At 33.3% G+C, this 19134-nt stretch overlaps 1 protein-coding gene across 2 annotated transcripts in view; it reads right to left on the bottom strand.

The window, feature by feature from the left end:
- Positions 1 to 1826: 1826 nt before the first annotated feature.
- Positions 1827 to 19134, bottom strand: part of Ndst4 (N-deacetylase and N-sulfotransferase 4) — a 262135-nt gene continuing 244827 nt past the window's right edge. For both annotated transcript variants that reach the window (XM_021729707.3, XM_040292929.2), the window contains 4 exons: positions 13736 to 13906; positions 12582 to 12691; positions 8848 to 8950; positions 1827 to 7001 (listed from right to left, as the gene is read on the bottom strand). In XM_021729707.3, the coding sequence (XP_021585382.1) occupies positions 6882 to 7001; positions 8848 to 8950; positions 12582 to 12691; positions 13736 to 13906 (504 nt within the window). In that variant the 3' untranslated portion in view covers positions 1827 to 6881. The remainder of the gene's footprint in view (positions 7002 to 8847; positions 8951 to 12581; positions 12692 to 13735; positions 13907 to 19134) is intronic.

The following is a 19134-nucleotide window of genomic DNA, read 5'->3' as shown; positions in this document are numbered from 1 at the left end:
CATGCACTTTTATTGCACACAGTGCATCACAGACAGGCAGCTTTTAGTTTTTTTAGCTTTGTTCTGATTATAAGCAAACACATTTGGAGAAAGCAATATTGTGAGATCTTTAAGCCAATATGAAAGAGCAACAATCAAAGTAGTTCAATTCTTGTTCCTAGGGATGCTTAGATTCATCTGTCTGGCTGAGTGGGAATGTGGACTTAGTAAACCAGAATAGATAATGCAGATGTACCAATATAAAAACTCTTCTAGGGGGCAGCAATATTCAAGAACCCAAATCCTTGAAAATGTTTACCGTGGACTTATGAGTGATAGAATAACTTTATATTTGTAAGATTTATATTTACAAACTGAATTTCAATTTCCTACCACAGTAAAAATGAAACATCATCTATTTAATGATTGCTTATTTTGTGCCATATTTTGTGCTTACCATGAGAGATACACAAATGAAAATACATGAAAAATTATAAACTCTTGTAGATATAAAAAAATAGTGTAATTTAAAAATATCAAAGTAATTGCATTGATAGTCAGATATTGCTGGCCTAATGACAAGGGGACTGGGAGATTTTTGAAGCAGCTTTAAGCCTGAGGGGCAGGTCAAGTTTGGTGAGGTTGAGATGCTTCATATTTCTGTGTTTTAGACACTAAGGGAGTAAGGAGTAAAAGGAAGTAGATTTCCATAATGAGGTTGCTTAAGTTCCCATGTGTTATTATGTTAATGAGTTGACAATCCAGATCTATAGAGGAAACTGGTTGAAGAAGGGACAAAAAAATGTGTTCAAGGCAACAACGTATACAAGGACTTGAAGATTATAAGCAAACTTCATAGGCTATATTATGGAATTTGGAAACGTTTAGTTTCTAAGAACATTTTCAAGGTGATGAATAGTATAGTCCTCTTACAAGTTATAACGCCTTTTCCATCAATAGGGTGGTGTGCAATTTAGAAAGAAGTAGATGCTCCAATTCAGAGGTTCTAACAATAGTAGAGATGGTGAGAGTTTGTAGTAAAACAGTGGTGAGAAGCATAAAATTTAGGCTTAATATTATGGTTAGTTTGACATCTGGAAAAATTGAAAAGACCTCAAATGGTCTATCCAGAAATTCCTTTTCTTGGTCTGCTTCTGTGGAGTAGCTTCCCTAGCTGAAAATCATCCTGATCAAACAAATGATCCAAATGTGCTGTCTACTTAACTGTGAATAGTGGGTTTTATTTCTATGCCAGCCTGAAGAATTATTTGATCAAGCCAATCACTTCTTTCCGTGGGAAGTCAGAGCCATCTCATAAGAAAAAAGAAGTCAATTTCCATAACGAGATTGCTTGAGGTTCCAAGTGTTATTATGTTCATGGTACCACAAACCCTGCCTCTCACAGCCCCTGGTTGTTCATTCTGTTGCCAAGTGTGACACCCATATAGGCCTGGATGTCATGCAATGTCCTCCTTCCTGGGTTGTGAATCTATGTGTCTGGCAAACTACTGTCCATCTCATCTCTCCAATGTTACTTGTTTGGCCATCTCTTAAAACCTTAGGGTAGAAATCTCTCTCTTACCAATAGAATGAAAAAGAAGAGAGCAAAATAAGTGAATGTTGCAAGTAGAAGTTAGAACTGTGCTGTCCAATTTTACAGCAATAATTAAATTAACTTTCATTGAATACTTAATCATGTGTCAGGCTTTGGTGATATGTAAGACTTCAAATATGTGAAAACAGTGATTTTTAAAAATAAGGTTTTAAGTCAGTTTTTTTCTCTCTCTTTCTTTCTTCTTCTTCTTCTTTTTTTTTCCTGCTATGAGCAAAAGACCTGACAAGAACAATTTTAGAGGAGGAAATGTTTATTTTTAATTTACAGTTTCAGGGACGCAGGATCTGATGGCCAATTCCATTGCTCTGCTCCAGAGATGAGGCAGAACAGCTTGGTGGAAGGGTGTGGAGGAGGAAGACAGCTCAGGACTTAGCCATCAGGAAACAGAGATATAGCTCTGCTTACCAGGGACAAAATATTAACCCCAAAGGCATGACCCCAGTGATCCACCTCCTCCAGTCACACCTTACCTGCCTGCAGTTACTACCCAGTTAATCTATATCAGTCAACTGAATCAATGATTAGGTTACAACTCTCATAATATAATCATTTCACCTGAATGTTCTTGCATTGTCTCGCACAGGAACTTTTGAGGGACACCAGATATCCAAACCATAACAAATGGGAATTAATTATTTATATGAACATTTAATTTCAGGCCTGGAATACTGTGTATTTCTCATGGGAAAAATGCAAAAATAACTAAATTGATATTACAAGTACAGAGAATTCAAATAGAATAAAACATTTACATTTCTAGAAAGAAGAAGGAGAATTTAGAGAGAAAGATTTATGGAGAATTGAGAGAAATTTTCTTGTAATTTTTAATACCTAAACATTTCTTATAATTTTTAATACCTAGCATACTTTGTTGTATATGCTTTAATATACATATAAGTCTCCATAGGACACATACACTTCTATTAAGTTTTGCTTCCATATTTTTATTAATGTTTCCATTACATTTTTCATTGGTTTGAGGGAGTTAGCACATTAGATTTAATACTTTTCAATAGGTACAGATAATCTAGTGAATAACTAACAAAAAATAGATAGGGGGAAAGGAATAAAGAGACTTCAATAGGATGAATTAAGATAGAATTACCCTGCTGTGAATGTTGATGATCAAAGCAGCCGAAGGGAGAAATAAAAAACTTGTTTTTGCCTTGTGATTTGGAAGACAGTTTATCATTCTGACCAAATACAATGATATGTTTAAGTTATATATGTGTTTTTACTAAGGGGAGGGTAGAATAAAATTCCTGTTTGATGAAAAAAGAGAGTACTTTGTTGGCTCTACATTATTTTTGTAACTAATATGTTTTGGCACAACATCAGGCATTGCACTGTTATTTAAATTTGTTCTCATTTACTATCTGCAAGAAGCCTATGTGTAATTATTTTGTTTTCTCCATTTTATGGAAAAAGAAACTGTGACCCAGGGAAGTCCCACCAACTGTCTAAGGTCATGCAATTAGTGAGAGGTAGAACTGGGATGAGAGCTCAGAGTTTGAAACACATTCTCAAACCTGGTTGTACTTATTTTATGTTTAGAATTTAGAGAACAAAGATAAAAAAAAAGGAAAACAATCAGCTATTGATTGAACCCTTGGGTTTCAGAGGAATTTAAAACATTACTCTAGTGGTCATACCAACAGCAGTGTTTATTCTGAAGAAAAGAGAACCAGTGACCTGTTATGCACATACTACATCAGTTACTTTAACAGTTTACATTCCAGTAAAGATAGTTTCTCTATGCTTTTCCCACCTTTCTTATTGGCAGACGTGAAAAATGGAATTTGGGTGGTAAAAAACTAGTTGAAATTTCTCAGACATAACATATATGCATATATACATTTGCATAATGCATATATATTTTAAAATATGTGTATTTTCATGTCTAAGTTGTGTTCCTATAGTTGATTAAAAAACAAAACAGTCCTATTTGCAAGACTACCAGGTTGTTTTTTGTTTTTTTGTTTTTTTTTGTTTTGCTTTTTGAAATCATTAGGCAGTATTGTTTTTGAGGGACTTCCATCAAACAGATAATTAATATTATCTAGCCACCAGAAATAGAACTTTTAAGATATATTTCTACCATAAATATATCTATTTATATTTTTGTATATAACTATAAATAAATTATTACTCATAGTAAATAGGTCACTTTATATTACATTAAAACTGTGAGAGAGAAAAACTATGTAAAATTAATGTAAGATATGCGTGTTAAAATCCAGGCAAATAAAATCTGTCATTAAACTAAAAGTTGTATTTTTTAACAAAAAGTACAGTGATAGAAAGTGTACTAGTGCTCTTCCTTGTTGTATATTTAATTACATTTGAGTCATTGTTAAATACACAAATAAATAGATTTTGGATGACTTCTCATAAAATAGAATTTTAGGGATGAGTATTTGACAAACATATATAATATTTTGATGAAGAATTAGAATGAAATATTGTTATTGCCTTTCTCAAAGTAACTAATAATTATATTTGAGAGGCAACTTGAGCAAAGACATGAAGAAAATCAGAAGAAATTAGCATGCTCAAAGGCTTAAGGAAGTATCTTTTTAATTTTTTTAAAATTACTTCATTTAAGACCAGGAAATAGAATTTAATTTAAAATTTTAAAGAATTACATATATCAAACATTGAATCAATTATTCTGGATATCAATAAGGATATTCTTTTGTTATAGTTGTTGTTGTTGAGATGGGGACTCACTATGTTACCCAGGCTGGCCTCAAACTCCTCACAACAAGGGATCCTGTCTCAATTTCCAGAGTGAATAGTTGAAACAGGTCTACTACCATGATGTACTATCTACTAGCATGATGATAACCTCCAAATATGATAGGACCTTATAATTTAAGACAGAAAGATTACCTCTTCTCTAGAAATTGATTTTTGGGTGATATGACTGAGTAATTGGGTTCAAGTTAAAGAATTAGTGATGTTTGAAGACATAAGCTTTAGACTTTTCTTTCTTAAAATAGGTGCATTCCCCTGTGCCCAGCACAAGATACAGATTTTCCTGATTTACTGTGGTACAAAATTTTATAATCCAGAGTCCCAAGTAGTTTATTGTCAGATGCAGATGAATTATGTAATTGAAATATATTTTGTTGTCTTCATTATCAAACTTAATAAGAAAAATGTACACACTGATTGAAATAACCAGGAGAGAAGAGGACAGTCACATCTGGGAAATTTTTGCTTTCAGATATTTGTAACTAGATAAATTCAATTGTGCACATCATTTAGAAAACAAGGAGAAAATTCAGAAAATGGGTTACATTTTTTAAAAATCTGGTGATGTGCTGGAGTATCCTGAGGTTTGTCAATTTCACTTGAAAAATATCTCCCCTCCATCCTATCACTATCTCTTTTATTCTACTGGGCAAAAAAGGAGTTAATCTTAAGAAAGAATTAGAATATAAACAAGAGGAGGCTAGTATACAAATAATTGAAAGTCAGAAATACCCAGTTACTCTTATTTAAGTGTTCTTAAAGGATGCTGTGAAGCACAGACCTGCCTAAGTAACAAGGTGAGTTGGAGCTGCTCATCTAACAGTGCAACCACCAAAGTCACTGTCATTTAGATCAACTGGTACCTATGAAAAAAATCTTACACTTTTCTGAATAAAAAAGATCAAGAACTTTCTTTGCTAAAGAAAACAAATAAAAACCATAATGAAACATAAACACAAAGTTGGATTCTAAAATAAAATACATAAAAACCCTGATTCTCTTTTAAAATGCCCAAATTTGATTTGCTTGCTTAAAATAAAACAAACAAAATACAGGAAAACAAAGACATAGACCTTCATTTTGCTACTGAATTAGTGCAAACATAATTTCTCAAATTATAGGGAAAATTAGTATTATTTACAGTCTTTGAAAAATTACTCTGGGGGAAGGATGGATTGATGGGTAATATTACCAGAGTCAGTTTGATTTACTGTTCTGTTGAAATTTTACCTTCATGTATCATGGAAAAGATTAACCAAGCCTTAATATATCATCATTGACAAATGGGATAAAAATCCCACTAGCATGATAATAACCTCCAAATATGATAGGACCTTATAATTCTAAGACAGAAAAATTACTTCTTTTCTAGAAATTGATTTTTGGGTGACATGACTGAGTAATTGGGTTCAAGTTAGAGAATTAGTGATGTTTGAAGAGGTAAGTTTTAGAGTATATTTCTTTCTTAAAATAGACATTAAAAACAATCTTCTACAATAGTAGATATACTGGCATATAAGAAAAATTCATGCTTTAAAAAGATTGACATATACTATATAGAAGGCACAATGCCTCACTATACCTGCAAATACAACTTGGTGTTTTCATTCTATAATTAACAATAAAATTTTTTCTTCTATAGTGAAAAAAATATATAACTACTTCATCATTGTCAAAGTGAAATTATGTGGATTAATATGCTGTAGGCTAAGATTTCTGGACCCATTTCAAGATGGCCTTTCACATAATAGTGATGTTATGCAGTTACCCCCACCCCCTTTTTTAATTCCCCCCTGAAACTCTCCAATAGATTTTAGTGGAACCACAATGTCAGGTTCACTGAGAATGGTCTCTCCTGTTTGACGAACCAGTGATATCTGTGAATACAGAACTTTTCAAATAAGCCCCTTTTACAAGATGAAAAGACACAAAAAATATGGCAGGGAACAACTTCACAACTTCTTTAGGAAGTCAAGGAAATTCATAAAGGGAAGTAAACAGAGAAAAATATATGTGGGCTAAATAAAGTAAATGAAAATTATTCAAAAATAAATGTGTGTGAGATTATAATTTCTTTTTTAAAAAAACCCAAATTATTTGTAAATTAAGGGAAAATGTTAGCCCTTTATTCAGCTATTGAGTTACTACTAACCTAATTTACAAACACCTCAGTCCTTATCTTTTCCTCAAAATTTTAATAGGTTCTTTGCATTAGTAGTCATACACAGTTTCTGAAAATTAGTTAACAGAGGAATTGAGCTGTATGATAGTCCCCACACTAGAAACTGGTAATACCACAAAACCCCACAATTTTTTTTTTCTGAAGAGCTTACATAGGGATTGGTGCTAGTAACTGCCAATACGTGCATATATAACAGTTTTCATTTTATGAAAAAGATCGAAGGAAATTTATTCATATAGTCCTCTGTTGACAATCACAAATGCAACAAGGGGTAAAAGTTGTGGGGTTTGTTTTTTCTACTTAATAGTAAAGTAAATATCTTGAGAGGCATGATTCTTGTCTCCAGTGCTATCTCACTTTCTGTAGCTCCTGTCTTAGCCACGATGGCAGAGGCTGCCCCAGTCTATGTAGCAATTTGGACAGTTCCACATTATGATCTCGGTAGTAATTAGAGAGGAAAGTTCTAGACTGGAAAGAAAAAAGAAAAAAAAAGATTGAAAGCAGTTATCAGATTCTCAAACAAGATTATGAAACCTGTATTTCTTAAGAAATTCTATTATGATACAGATGTTTACAAACTACCTTATTTTTTTCTCAAACATTGCTCATTTTTGTCTTTTAAAAAAATTTGGAAAAAGCATAGCTGAAAAATAAAAAAATAGGTCTAGGTGTGTGCTAAGTGACTTATCTATTATTATAATACATATTTTATTGTGGGATCCATGATGATCCCACAGAGAAAAAAGTGAGAACAAAAGTATAATACTAGAGAAGAATAGGTAGGTACTTGGTGAGAAGCAAATATATAGAAGTGAGACAGATAAAATACACACTTTTCTTTTAAAAATGGCACCATAGAATAAAAATTAAAAGTAAGCACAAATAATCACAAAAACTGAAATCCATGATTGCAAAAAATAATTTACCATATTACAGAGAATTTTTCTATATTTATTCAGATCAAATATAGATGGTTTTTATCATTAAAAGCTTTCTACTTTCAAAATACTATAAGATCTCTAAAGTGGGTGTTTAAAAAATTCTTATATTACTTGTTAAACTGGAGAGATTGTCCTTTATTAGATAAATGGTAAAAATTAAGGATAAAATATATCAATGGTTTTAGTTCCATGGTTCACTTTTATTTACACAAACTTCTGGAAAACAGAAAAGTTATAATTAGCCTTTCTTTCTTGATGTCTCTTTCTTCATATTATAACCCAATTTGCATAGTTCTGTGAATCTTCAGCAAAATAGCGGAATTAAACACTTTCCCCACGTAAGTATAGGTGGCAATGGCCCACACATAGTTTGTCTATCTGAAGTGAAAAAGTTCTACCATCTCTTTCAAGCTCTCTCCAACATTATAACAGGAATGGGTCACTTTCTTCATAAAACTGCCTGGAAACTTTTGTATGTACTGTGGAAATGGATTTAAGACAACTACATTGCATCTTGGACCATTCACCAGGCCTCTCATTGCATTTCTACCCTTAAACCAGCGTGTAAACACTTCAAATTTGGATAAGATGTTTATAGCAGTAGTGGGAACAGTACATTGATTTTTGGCAGATTAAAGTGATTTCTGAAATCCTTTTGAAATTATTGAGTTCAAAGATACAGTTGAAGGACTTTCTGGTACTTCTGTCTCCATAGTAACACGTGCATCACTGGCGTCCTCCCTTTGCTCACCTTGCCTACAGAGATATACTCAGGATACCTGTCTGAGTCAATCGCTGTTGGTTTCCCATCCTTAGAATAACACTAACACTTTACTTCACTTATCTTCACTTCTATTGAGATTTCCTTTTTCTTCTTCTTCTTCTTCTTCTTTTTTTTTTTTGGTCTTTTTGGAGTTTAGTTTATCATTGTTACCTTATTGTAAATCTGTGACCAAAACTAATTTCTCTATCCTCTAATAAATGTGGGTTCATAATTATTTTATATGTGTATCCTTTCCATTGCTTAGTTCAGGATCAGTCATAGTGCAGGGACTGGATAAGTGTCTTAAATGTACAGGAATGATCTTTCTATATTTTATGTAAAATTACTTGTTTGCTAAACAAGTATTTCACACATTTGAAAAGGAATTACTTTTCAGAAAATATTTAAGTTTGAATTGCATTCCAATAGGAAATAATCTATAGGGATATTGATCAACCATTTGTCTATCTAGTTATCTCTCTCATCTTCTAAATGTATAAACTAATGTAAAGGAAAGATCAGAATATGGGAGCATATCTCTGTTACTAATTTTGAAATAGCTGTATAAACAGATTTTTTGCTATAGCAGTTCATATTAGAAGAATATTACCTCTGGATCCATGGGTGGATATTTTCGGCCTTTGCTTTTTCCAAGGCATTTGGTCTTTCCTCCTTCCAGTAGTTGACACCAAAAGCCCTTCTGGGGATCAAACCTATATTAGATGAAACAGTTAAAGATTATAAACTGTATATAGACTTTTCAGTGAGAGAGCCTTAACAATGGAATAAAGAAAGTGTAGTTTTGTAGGCCCATTGTTCTGACTTAATTAGTTTCCAAAGATTCAGCTGATTTGAGAGGGGACATTGAGATGAAAGAAACTATTATTATACATTTTAAGTCATGCCTTGAGTCCAATTTGACATTGAAATTGTTATATTCTATATTTTACTTAAGACTCTATATAAAATCAGGAACCAACATCAAAATTACATTCCATATATAAAGTACCTTTAGGATATTTTATCTGCTTATGATCACTGACAAAATATGTTGACACTGCTGGGCATGGTAGTGCACACCTGTAATCTCAGTGTCTTTGGAGGCTGAAGCAGGAGGATCAGGAATTTCAAAGCCAGCTTCAGCAATGGTAAGGTGCTAGCAACTCAGTAAGACCCTGTTTCTAAATAAAATAGGGCTGGGGATGTGGTTCAGTGGTTGAGTGTCCTTGAGTTCAATCATTCATACACACACACACACACACACACACACACACACACACACACACACTATTTCTTTGAAATCATTCTATGATATATATTTAAAAAACCTGAATGTAATGTAGGCATATGACTCTGAATACCAATATACTTAAACGTTCCAACTTGGAAAACGCTTCATTTTGTTTAATAGTTTAAATGTTTTCACTTTTAAAAAAAGGAAATTGTATTGTTGTTAGACAACATGAGATACCGGCAATACAAATGGTGAGTGAAAGATTACACAGCTCTTCTTTCTTTTTGTTGAAGGCAGATAATCCTATTGGATGATTAAGGTTCCTACACTCTTAAAGGAAATTCTAATGTTGTTTTGCTTCCATGGCTGCACCAAGTTACAAAGGAAGGATGTGTGGCCTAATTATTTTGTTTAAAGTGAAATGTATAAGAATTTTTGTTTAGGACTAACAAGATAGGGAAAATGAAAGAATGAACCAAATAAGCAGAGAAATTTTAAATTTATTGCTATGGGACTTGGCGCATGCATAAAACATTGAAAAGGTTTGCATTTTTGTTGCTCAGCAGATGTTTTAGAAGGATGAAGCATAATTGACTGGGATGTAAAGTTAATTAGTTGTGGAATATTTTGTTGCCCTGGGCCCATTCCTATAATACCGGTACACCTGCAATTTGCGTCTGCACATATGTGAACTCATTTAGGGTGAGAAGGAAATTTCTTCACAGTTCCCTGCCCAGCCTATTATTAGAGACCTGATCTTTGCAGTCCAAGTTGTCCTAGTACATGTTATCAATTAAAATTAAATACACCACTAGTTAAATGGATAAAAGGAAGACAGAGTCATTTCCAACCTGAACTTTTCAATCTGCTCCCTGCCTATCACAGTCCTTTCTCCAGTTTTCATTAATTTCCCAAGAGGAAAAACAATTCAGCATGCTGTGCAAAATGAGACGGGGAAGTCGGCATAACAGAGCCCCAAACAGCATTTTCTGCCTCAGGATGAGAATATTTAACTGTGTTAAGGTAAAATACAGCACTGGCAACAAAGCTGAGATATTTATACACACACTGAGCATCTCTCCTTTGCTCTCAGGTAGTGTGGAGAACTCAGGGTGGACTGTAGTCTCTCCTTGCTCTCTGCAGCAGCCATGTGAAGCAGAGCTTAGTACAAAGAAGAGCCATTTCGAATATTGTAAGTCTAGAATATTGAAAGTTTTTTTTAAAAGGATAGACATAACCTTAAATCCACATCATTATGCTGTCCTATTTTCATTTATGGTATTGGCAACTGTGTATATCCTAAATCTAACAAAGGCTATTTATCTTCCCTAAGTTGTATCAATTCATTGTTTTACTTGAGTAGACATGAAATTGTGAAATTAAGATGGAAAATGTTTCTCAAATAACTGTTAGTCAACTTTTAGAAGACGAGTTGGTTGACACTTGACTTTCTTTATTACACTTAACATCACTCCAGATAGTAATTTTATGATATGTGAGAGATATCAAAATTCCCATTTTATGTTGCTTATAATTTTCCCCTCAAAAGTACGATATTACAGGTTTATTGAACTACAAGCAACTATTTGTAGTAAATAGGATAGAAGCATTGCCTAAACTAATACTGAGGAGCAGGGAAGGTACGTCAACATCAATAACTATTAATGCAAAACGTATTATAAGAAGATTGTCTACTAAATCAACAGGGGCATGCCTTGTTTTGTTGCTATTTCCATGTGTAGGTAAAAACTTCATTAGGGTTATTTTAGTGGATAAGGAACAACCAAATCTTATTACTGCTTTTCCTGTCCCTCCATTACCCTCTCTAATTGTCTAATTGCTGATTCTAATCTGCTGTGAACTGGGAAATTACATAATCAGGCTTGTTAGAATTTTGTGTAAAATTTAATAGACTTTGTATCTGACTTTGTGGGGGGAGTGTTTATGAGCAAATTCCATGCCCTTTTAAAATATGTTTTGGCTTCTTGGAGATTTTATTTTGGATTTTATTTTATTTTTATTTTATCCTCCTTGCCCATTTGAAATTACCTTAATATATGGGTTTATTTTCCAAAGATGACTGTAACAAAATCTTCCATCCCACATGCTCTTCTGTAGCATGACCTTGTCTTTCCTTATTAAGAGGTGGAATCTCATTTTCCCTTCTTAAATTGGGACTGGCCTTCGTGACCACAGTAACCATCAGAAGGCAGCATATGCAATGTCTTGTGACTTGCAAGTCTAGGTCAGAGAAGTCTATGACTCTCTTGCACCACAGCTTCCTCAACATTTCACTCCCTCCTGGAACACAGCCACTGTGAGAAAGCTGAGTACCAGGAGAGGTCACGTGGAATCTTCAGCCTACTGAGCACAGCCTTTGAGCCATCCCAGCACAAGGATGTGGGTGGAGAAGCCTCCCAATGATTTCAGTCCTCAGCCATTTGGGTCATATTGAAATACTCAAGTCCTCCCAGATGTGACCTGAGATATGAGTAAAACAAGCTATCCCAGCTGTGCCTGACTAACTTGTGAGCTACAGAATCCATAAGTATCATAAAATAGCTGTTAATTCATGCCAGTAGTTTTGTAGATACAACAATGGATAACTGGAGTATGATACATGCTTTCATTTATTTGTAAATATTTTAGTAAATACAGAATAAAACATGAATGTACTTCATTCCCAATTTGGGGCTGGGCACTTTCACAGAGGAAAAATGTCCATCGATATTTCATTTCTAACTTGTAAATTACTCAGAGGAAGAGAATATATTTCTCACCTTTGTAGTTTCAATGTCTAGGATGCTTTCTGCATAGAGTAGACTTGTGAAAAGTTTAGTTAACCAAATTGGTACTGGGGAAAAGCTCCAAAATAGGGGAATTCATTCATCATAACATGAAATACCTATAATACTCTATAAGATAAAGTATTCCCGGTATTCAAAAGGGAGACACTACATGAGTAATGAAGATATTTCTTTGACTGCTTTTGAGTGGCAAAATGATGTATAAATTCATAGCTAGTATTAATGGTGCTATATACACACCTACCAGTGATAATTTATGATGGCAAATAATGGAAATGGAATCAAGCATGAGAATAAACTCACGTTAGTGCTTCAGAGTAATTGTAATGAGGCGTAACTCCCAGAAACTTCTGGACTTCATCCATCACAGTAGCTGGGTCAGATCTCAGCTGCTGTCCATCAATAATTAGCAACTGTAAAGTCAAAAATAGTCACTTTATGAAGAACAAAACTAAATTGAATAGACTGTGCTGCTTCCCTTGACCTGGTATGACATTAATAAATTAGGTCAGTGTGAATAGGAAGAAAACATGAACTACTTAGAACACATTTTAATGTTTGCTCTTCTTGCATCCTTTCAAATTAACAGTAATTAAAGTTTGCCATAGGGGATTATTTTGTGGGGAGTTCTTAAGTGATAGCCCTTCACTTACTTTATTCTAAGTCAGAAATAAACACACTCTCTTGAGTTAGTACTTCAGTGAGAACAGAATATTTCCATCTGTAGTATAATTAGATAAGCGTCCTGACTACCAAATCTCAATGGGGCATACCTGGAGTCAAAGACAGAAATACTGGTCATCCAAATCAAAAAGATCCATCTAGTGTTACAAACCATGACAAGAGGGTGGAGGAAGATGTTTGTTCCTGCCTTTATGACCTTCATTAACTTTTCAGATTTACCAAAGGAATGTTTAAAAAGAAAAGAAAAACATGTCAATGCTGAAGTCCATTTTCTGGGCCTTCAATTATGCCCTTATCTGGAATGAAAACTATAAGAATATGGATATTTCCTGAAATCCTTATTTTGGGCTTTATTATATATTCCTGGAACTGCTACAGTACTTTGCATTGTGGTGGTCTAGTGCATGAGTTCCTTCTGTCTTTATAAGGGTCTCACAGGAATCTGCACATGGGGTTCCACAAATTCACTGTCAGTTCTACTAGTAGTTGAAAGGTGTTGCCTGTGAATCATAGGAAATTTCCTTTGGGAGAACTTACCATTGTGAAACCAGCTACTATTCAAAAGAGGATCCTAGGAATGTGCTTCAGAGTCACTTAATAAAATTTTAATAGTAACAGTGAAGTTAAAAATAAAAATTCACATTTCTTCCTTACATAGAATTTTCTTTGACAATAAATTTCTATCTCTGACAATGTTTGTTCACATTTTTCTGTTTGTCAGTGAAACACAATCATGATGTAATAAACAGAGGAAATTAATATCAGGACATTACCTGAGAAGTTGCAAAGTGAGTTAGCCATCTTTCTATGTGGACGGCATACCATCCAGGCACTAGGCATCTCCTCTGCAAAGTTTTTAAGTCAGATGGGGCCCAATATCCTGTTGTAATAACTTCATAGAAATTAAATCTCAGGGCAGCTGGATCTTCATGTGATCGTTGGTGCTTTAAACAAAAAGTCAGTTGTAAGGTTAGTTTTTTAAAATGTTTCTGTGTAGCTATATAAATGAGTGTGAGATATGTGTCTTTCATGTCACAAAATAATAAAGGTACCTGATTATAGAATGAAAAATATTGTCAAAACTGCATTTATTGAAATAGGCACTGGCACATTGCTTATTGTAAAATACCAGCCTTCGCTACACATCAGGTGATATGCAGAGTTGTGATTATGTGCATGTCTAAGATGTTTAGTTGAAAAGCAGAGACAGAATGCAAGAATTTTCTATGTGGATCTGATTAGGAGAGAAAAAGTATCAGGGACAAGACAAATCAAGTCTGATGAAATGAGATTTAGATGGGCAAGAGTGGGCTTACATATTACAGAGCCCACTATTTCATTATAGCTGCTCCTGCAGGGTATAACGTTCCCTTTTCTCAGTATGGCTGGTGCTATGGAGAAGGCAGATATCTATTTATCATGTTTGTTTAGGTTTCAGATTCATGTTGATGTTAATCAAGTTTCTTTCATTCTCCTATGGGTTTCCAACTAATACTGCTAATTCCCATGTACTACTTCACTCCTACTTTTTCAGTACAAAATTCTCTTAGTCTTTTATACCAAACTTTCATTGGTCGAGCAGGAAACAGCCCAACTCAATGAGAGATGAATTTCTCAGTCAATACAATTTCACAAGCATTTATTATGCATCTTTCTAGAACAAAGAACAGCAATAGGTTCCTGAGATAAAAAGATATAACCTAGAACCATTATCTTCAAAGAAATCAAATCTAGTGTGGGAGTCAATAGAGTACTAGCTTATAACAAAGTCATGTATTTGACTAGCAGTACAAGTTACTTGTGGTGACAGCCAAGCCAATAAGGGGTTAATTCTGATGACAGATAAAAGAACATTTTTCAATGGCTGAAACTTTTAAGTTAACATGTTACAAGAAAGATCTTGGTAATCCGAAATAAACGAACATAGGAACTAAGAGAACTTTATCGTATAAGGTAAGTTTGAGTGAAGGTGGATGACGTAAATGATTTGGTGGTGTGAGATATCTAAAAGTGAATATGAAGAAAATATAGTACAGGCTAAGGATGAAAATATAATGGAATCTGATATGATTGTGTAATAGCAGACCCCATGTGTGAGTAATAAGCCTTATATTTGAGTTAGAAATAAAACAACTAAAAGAGTAAAGATGATTTAGGAAGTGGGGAATAAATAGTTCAAGAGTAATTAGTGAGTGGAAAATTGGTGGGACTAATAAAATCCCCCTAATTATTGTATATACATTATCCTTCCTAGATGTACATTCACTATGCTGAGCATACAGAAATTTTATAATTCATTCAATAAACAAAATGTATAGAAATTAGATCATATGAATAAAGAATTATAAATAAGCCGTAGGCATATGAATGCAGGACAATAACACTAAAATTTCTATTATAAACAGTGATAATCTGGAAGTGTACTTAATCTGTTCTGTATTGATTTATACCAGTTTAGCACTAACTTTTCTTCATATTCCTGTGACTAAGATTAGCATAAAAATATGACCTGGAAGTCACAAAGGGACATATTTTATGGCAAAAATAGCACTTTAGTTCTTCTGTGAGGTCCATTATAAAAATATGGGGTAGAAATTACAGTGGCAAGTGACATTTGTAGGAGTTTCTGAATTATACCTGCTGAGCTTTGGATTTATGGTATTTACTGAATAGACAGGACTAGCTAAGTAATAGGCTACATTATTTTGAAGTGTGGAACACTTTGGGGCCCTGCTCTCAGCAATATGGCAATAAAAAGTATTATCAGAAAAAATAATTCCTTTCAAACCTGTATGTTCAAAGAATTTATTTGAAAAAGCAGGCACAAAGAAGACACACATTATATAAATTCTATTTTACTTAAATGGTTTAATTTATGTGAAAAATTTATTTTAATTTGCTAAAAGCAATGACTATATTTTCTGCTAGGAAAATCCTCAACATTTCCTCCAAATATTTAAAACTTATAATTAAGGATTAGCATCTTAATGTTTTTGGCACCATTTTTTAAAAAAATAAATTTATCTTGCTTTGCAATATGAGTTTCATAAACTGAGAAAGACTTACTTTTGTGTCCCGTGGGAACACTGATTCAAAGATTCTGATGGTAACTTATGAATCTTGCTTCTAATCCAAGCATTTTATTTAAATCCCCAACTATTTTTAATGCCAATTTGTAATGTCACATTTTTTTTGTCTTTTTTTACTTATTCTTGGTAATACATATTATTGAAGAAATTTTGCAAAGTCAAGAAAAAGGAAGAATAAAATTTTTATGGAAATTATTTGTCTTATACCCTTAAATTTTCTTTTATACCCTTAAGTTTTCTTTAAGTAAATCTTCCTAATTTTCCCATTCATTTCCATATTTATTAAACATACACATCCACAAAATTCATTCACATAGTTGATATTTTGGAATATATATACCCTGTTACCACAATTCAAGATCAACAATTTCAATAATTTATCATTCCTGTAGACAATTTACATTTCTGTGGTCAGCTTTATCCCACTCATGTGCAAGTTCATATCCCCTTTTATTCATCTCTTCAAAATGCAAACTCCCTAATCTATTGGTCTCCTTTTAATCAGATTAAACTATTCTAATTTCCCAAAGGACAGACCATCACAGTGTCTTCCATTTCTCTGCTCCAGGCTTCTGAATTTACTAGCACATACATTCATCCTCTCCAACATCCTTCAAGTTTCATGCCAGAGATTTTTTAGACAGAGACCCATTAATAGAATATAGTGAGGTCTCTGAATTTGGATCAACAACAACAACAACAACAACAACAAAAGCATCTTTATTTTCAGCAACCTCTAAATGAAATTTAACATTTTCTTTAATTGTGAATGATGACAGTAGTCACACTAATTATCTTACCTGTATTTTTGCCACCAACAAAAATCTGTTATTTTTATATCACATTATAGGTGTTTCAGATATATCAAAATGTTGCTTATGCTCATCAATATTACAATGGTGTGATTCACCATTAGAACTTGTCAATAATGGTTTAGTAAGTAAAACTATTACTAGTTTAAAATATTCTGATAATTATATTTCAATATAGTTTTTTCCTTAGAAATTCTGTGTGTTTAATTTCATGTTTTTAAAATGTATTTTTATTCATTAATCTATTTACTTTGGCTATCGCTTCTTGGTTCTTCACAGGGTTGACTACTCATTTTCTCTCCTTACCTGTACTTCTTTTTCTTTGGAAGCTTTCTATCTTAAATCAAATCACCACCACTACTATGTTTCCCTTGATCCCACTTCAGCTCCTATATAGTAAGACAATGTCTTGTTTTTTCTCTTTAAAATCACAATTTTTGAGTCTTGCAAATGCTATTACTATTCCTTCATCCCTGCTTATTATTCTACAACCAAACCCATCTAGTTTTTCTCTTTTCACTCTGTGGCTAAGGGCTCTAACTCCTGCCTTATCTTTCAAATCAATGAAAAGAATTAAGGCCTTGTTTTACCCAATTGTGTAATTTCGTAGCAGCTCTTTGTCACTGTGTCACCACCTGCATTTGGCAGCACTGTCTCATCTTAAATTTCAGGTCACCATGTTCCTGAATTTCTTCATTGGGACTGTTATTTTTTTGTCCCTTTTGATTCCTTATCTGCTCTGTGCTTTTCATTTCTAAACTCTCTCCTTGGCGTCATTTCATTATTTTTGTGATTATGGCTCATGTGGCGGATTCAAAGATTTCTGTCTGCAGCTGGGACCCCCTCCCATAATGCCAATAAGTTCTACTGTTCCTTTCTGTTAAGATGAGAATCCATATGTCATAATCATCCTTTGCTTTTCATTAGCCTCACATCTCCTGCCCTACCAGGAAATCTTCTGTATCCTTCTTTAGGATATCTTTTTGCATGGGAGTGCATGGGCATCATGTAGTTTCCCAGATTGGAAGGAAACTTGATTTATCCTTGATACTTCCTTATTAGGCTCATTGATTCTAATCTCCAAACATCTATTAATATTTTATACTTCCTTCACTTTCTACTTATACCGCTATTTTTCAGTAAGCCTATTGCAATACCCTCTAGTTTGACTTCACTGAATGACCATTTGTCATATTCCAATCCATTCTTCAAATAGCAGATAACATAATGTTTTCTAAATGTAAATCTGGTAGTTACACACTGATTTCTATTTGCAAAGGCTTTTAATTTCTAAAAAAAAAAAAAAAAAAAAATGGCAGCCCTGGTGTGCCTCCGATCTTCATCTTCTTCTGGGATTCACCTGGAGTTTTCCAAGTGGCTACCATGAAGTTTCTTTTAGCTCTTTGTGTGTACTATGGTTGTATATACCATGGGCACTCTGCATATACCACTCCCTCTCCTCCATCTGCCTTCTCCCTTCACACAGTTACTTATGTACTCATCGTTCAGTTCCAAATAGTTCATTTCCCTAGAAAATTCTCTTGGAGCATCTTTATGTACTTCCTCACAGCATAATCACAATGTTTAATTATTTATCTTTATGATTGGTACCTATTCACACAACAGAATAAACACAATTCTTTAATTACCATTTTATTGATTAGAACCATAATTAAACAATATTCCACTTCAGTGTGACACAAATCAATATTGTCAAGCATTTACCTTTTCATTTGTTCCTATTATTAAGTGCTACAATGTATGCAAATATTTGTTCATACCTTTGAAATTTTCTGTACCTTCAATCCCAAAAAAGGAATCACACTGAAAAGATCTTTAAACACCTTTTGATGCTCTTACCAAACAAGTTTTCAGAAAATATCCGAAATGTACCTTTCTTTTGGAATGCTATAAACTTTTATTATCATACTGTTGCCAGCAGAAATATCAGTAATCTTGTCAAGATATTATAAAACTTTCATTTTTAATTTATATTTTATTGATACCTAATTGGGTTGATCATTTTTTTCCCACAAACTGTTGAGCAACGTGTATACAGTTTTCTGTTGTATGTGTATACAATTGTCTGTTTGTGCCTTTTGTTCATTTTATTACTGATACTGTTCATTTTATTTACTGATTTGGAAGAATTACCTATGAATTTTGTTAATAAATTATATTTACCCTGTATTTATTAAAGATTTCTTTTTTACATACCGACATTTAATTTTGTTATTTTTTTAAAGACCAACATTTGACATGATTGTATGG

Source organism: Ictidomys tridecemlineatus, chromosome 9, assembly GCF_052094955.1.
Source record: "Ictidomys tridecemlineatus isolate mIctTri1 chromosome 9, mIctTri1.hap1, whole genome shotgun sequence".
Classification (NCBI taxonomy): Eukaryota; Metazoa; Chordata; class Mammalia; order Rodentia; family Sciuridae; genus Ictidomys; species Ictidomys tridecemlineatus.
The sequence above is the reverse complement of the archived record's forward strand: the minus strand, read 5'-3'. Positions and strand labels throughout refer to the sequence as shown.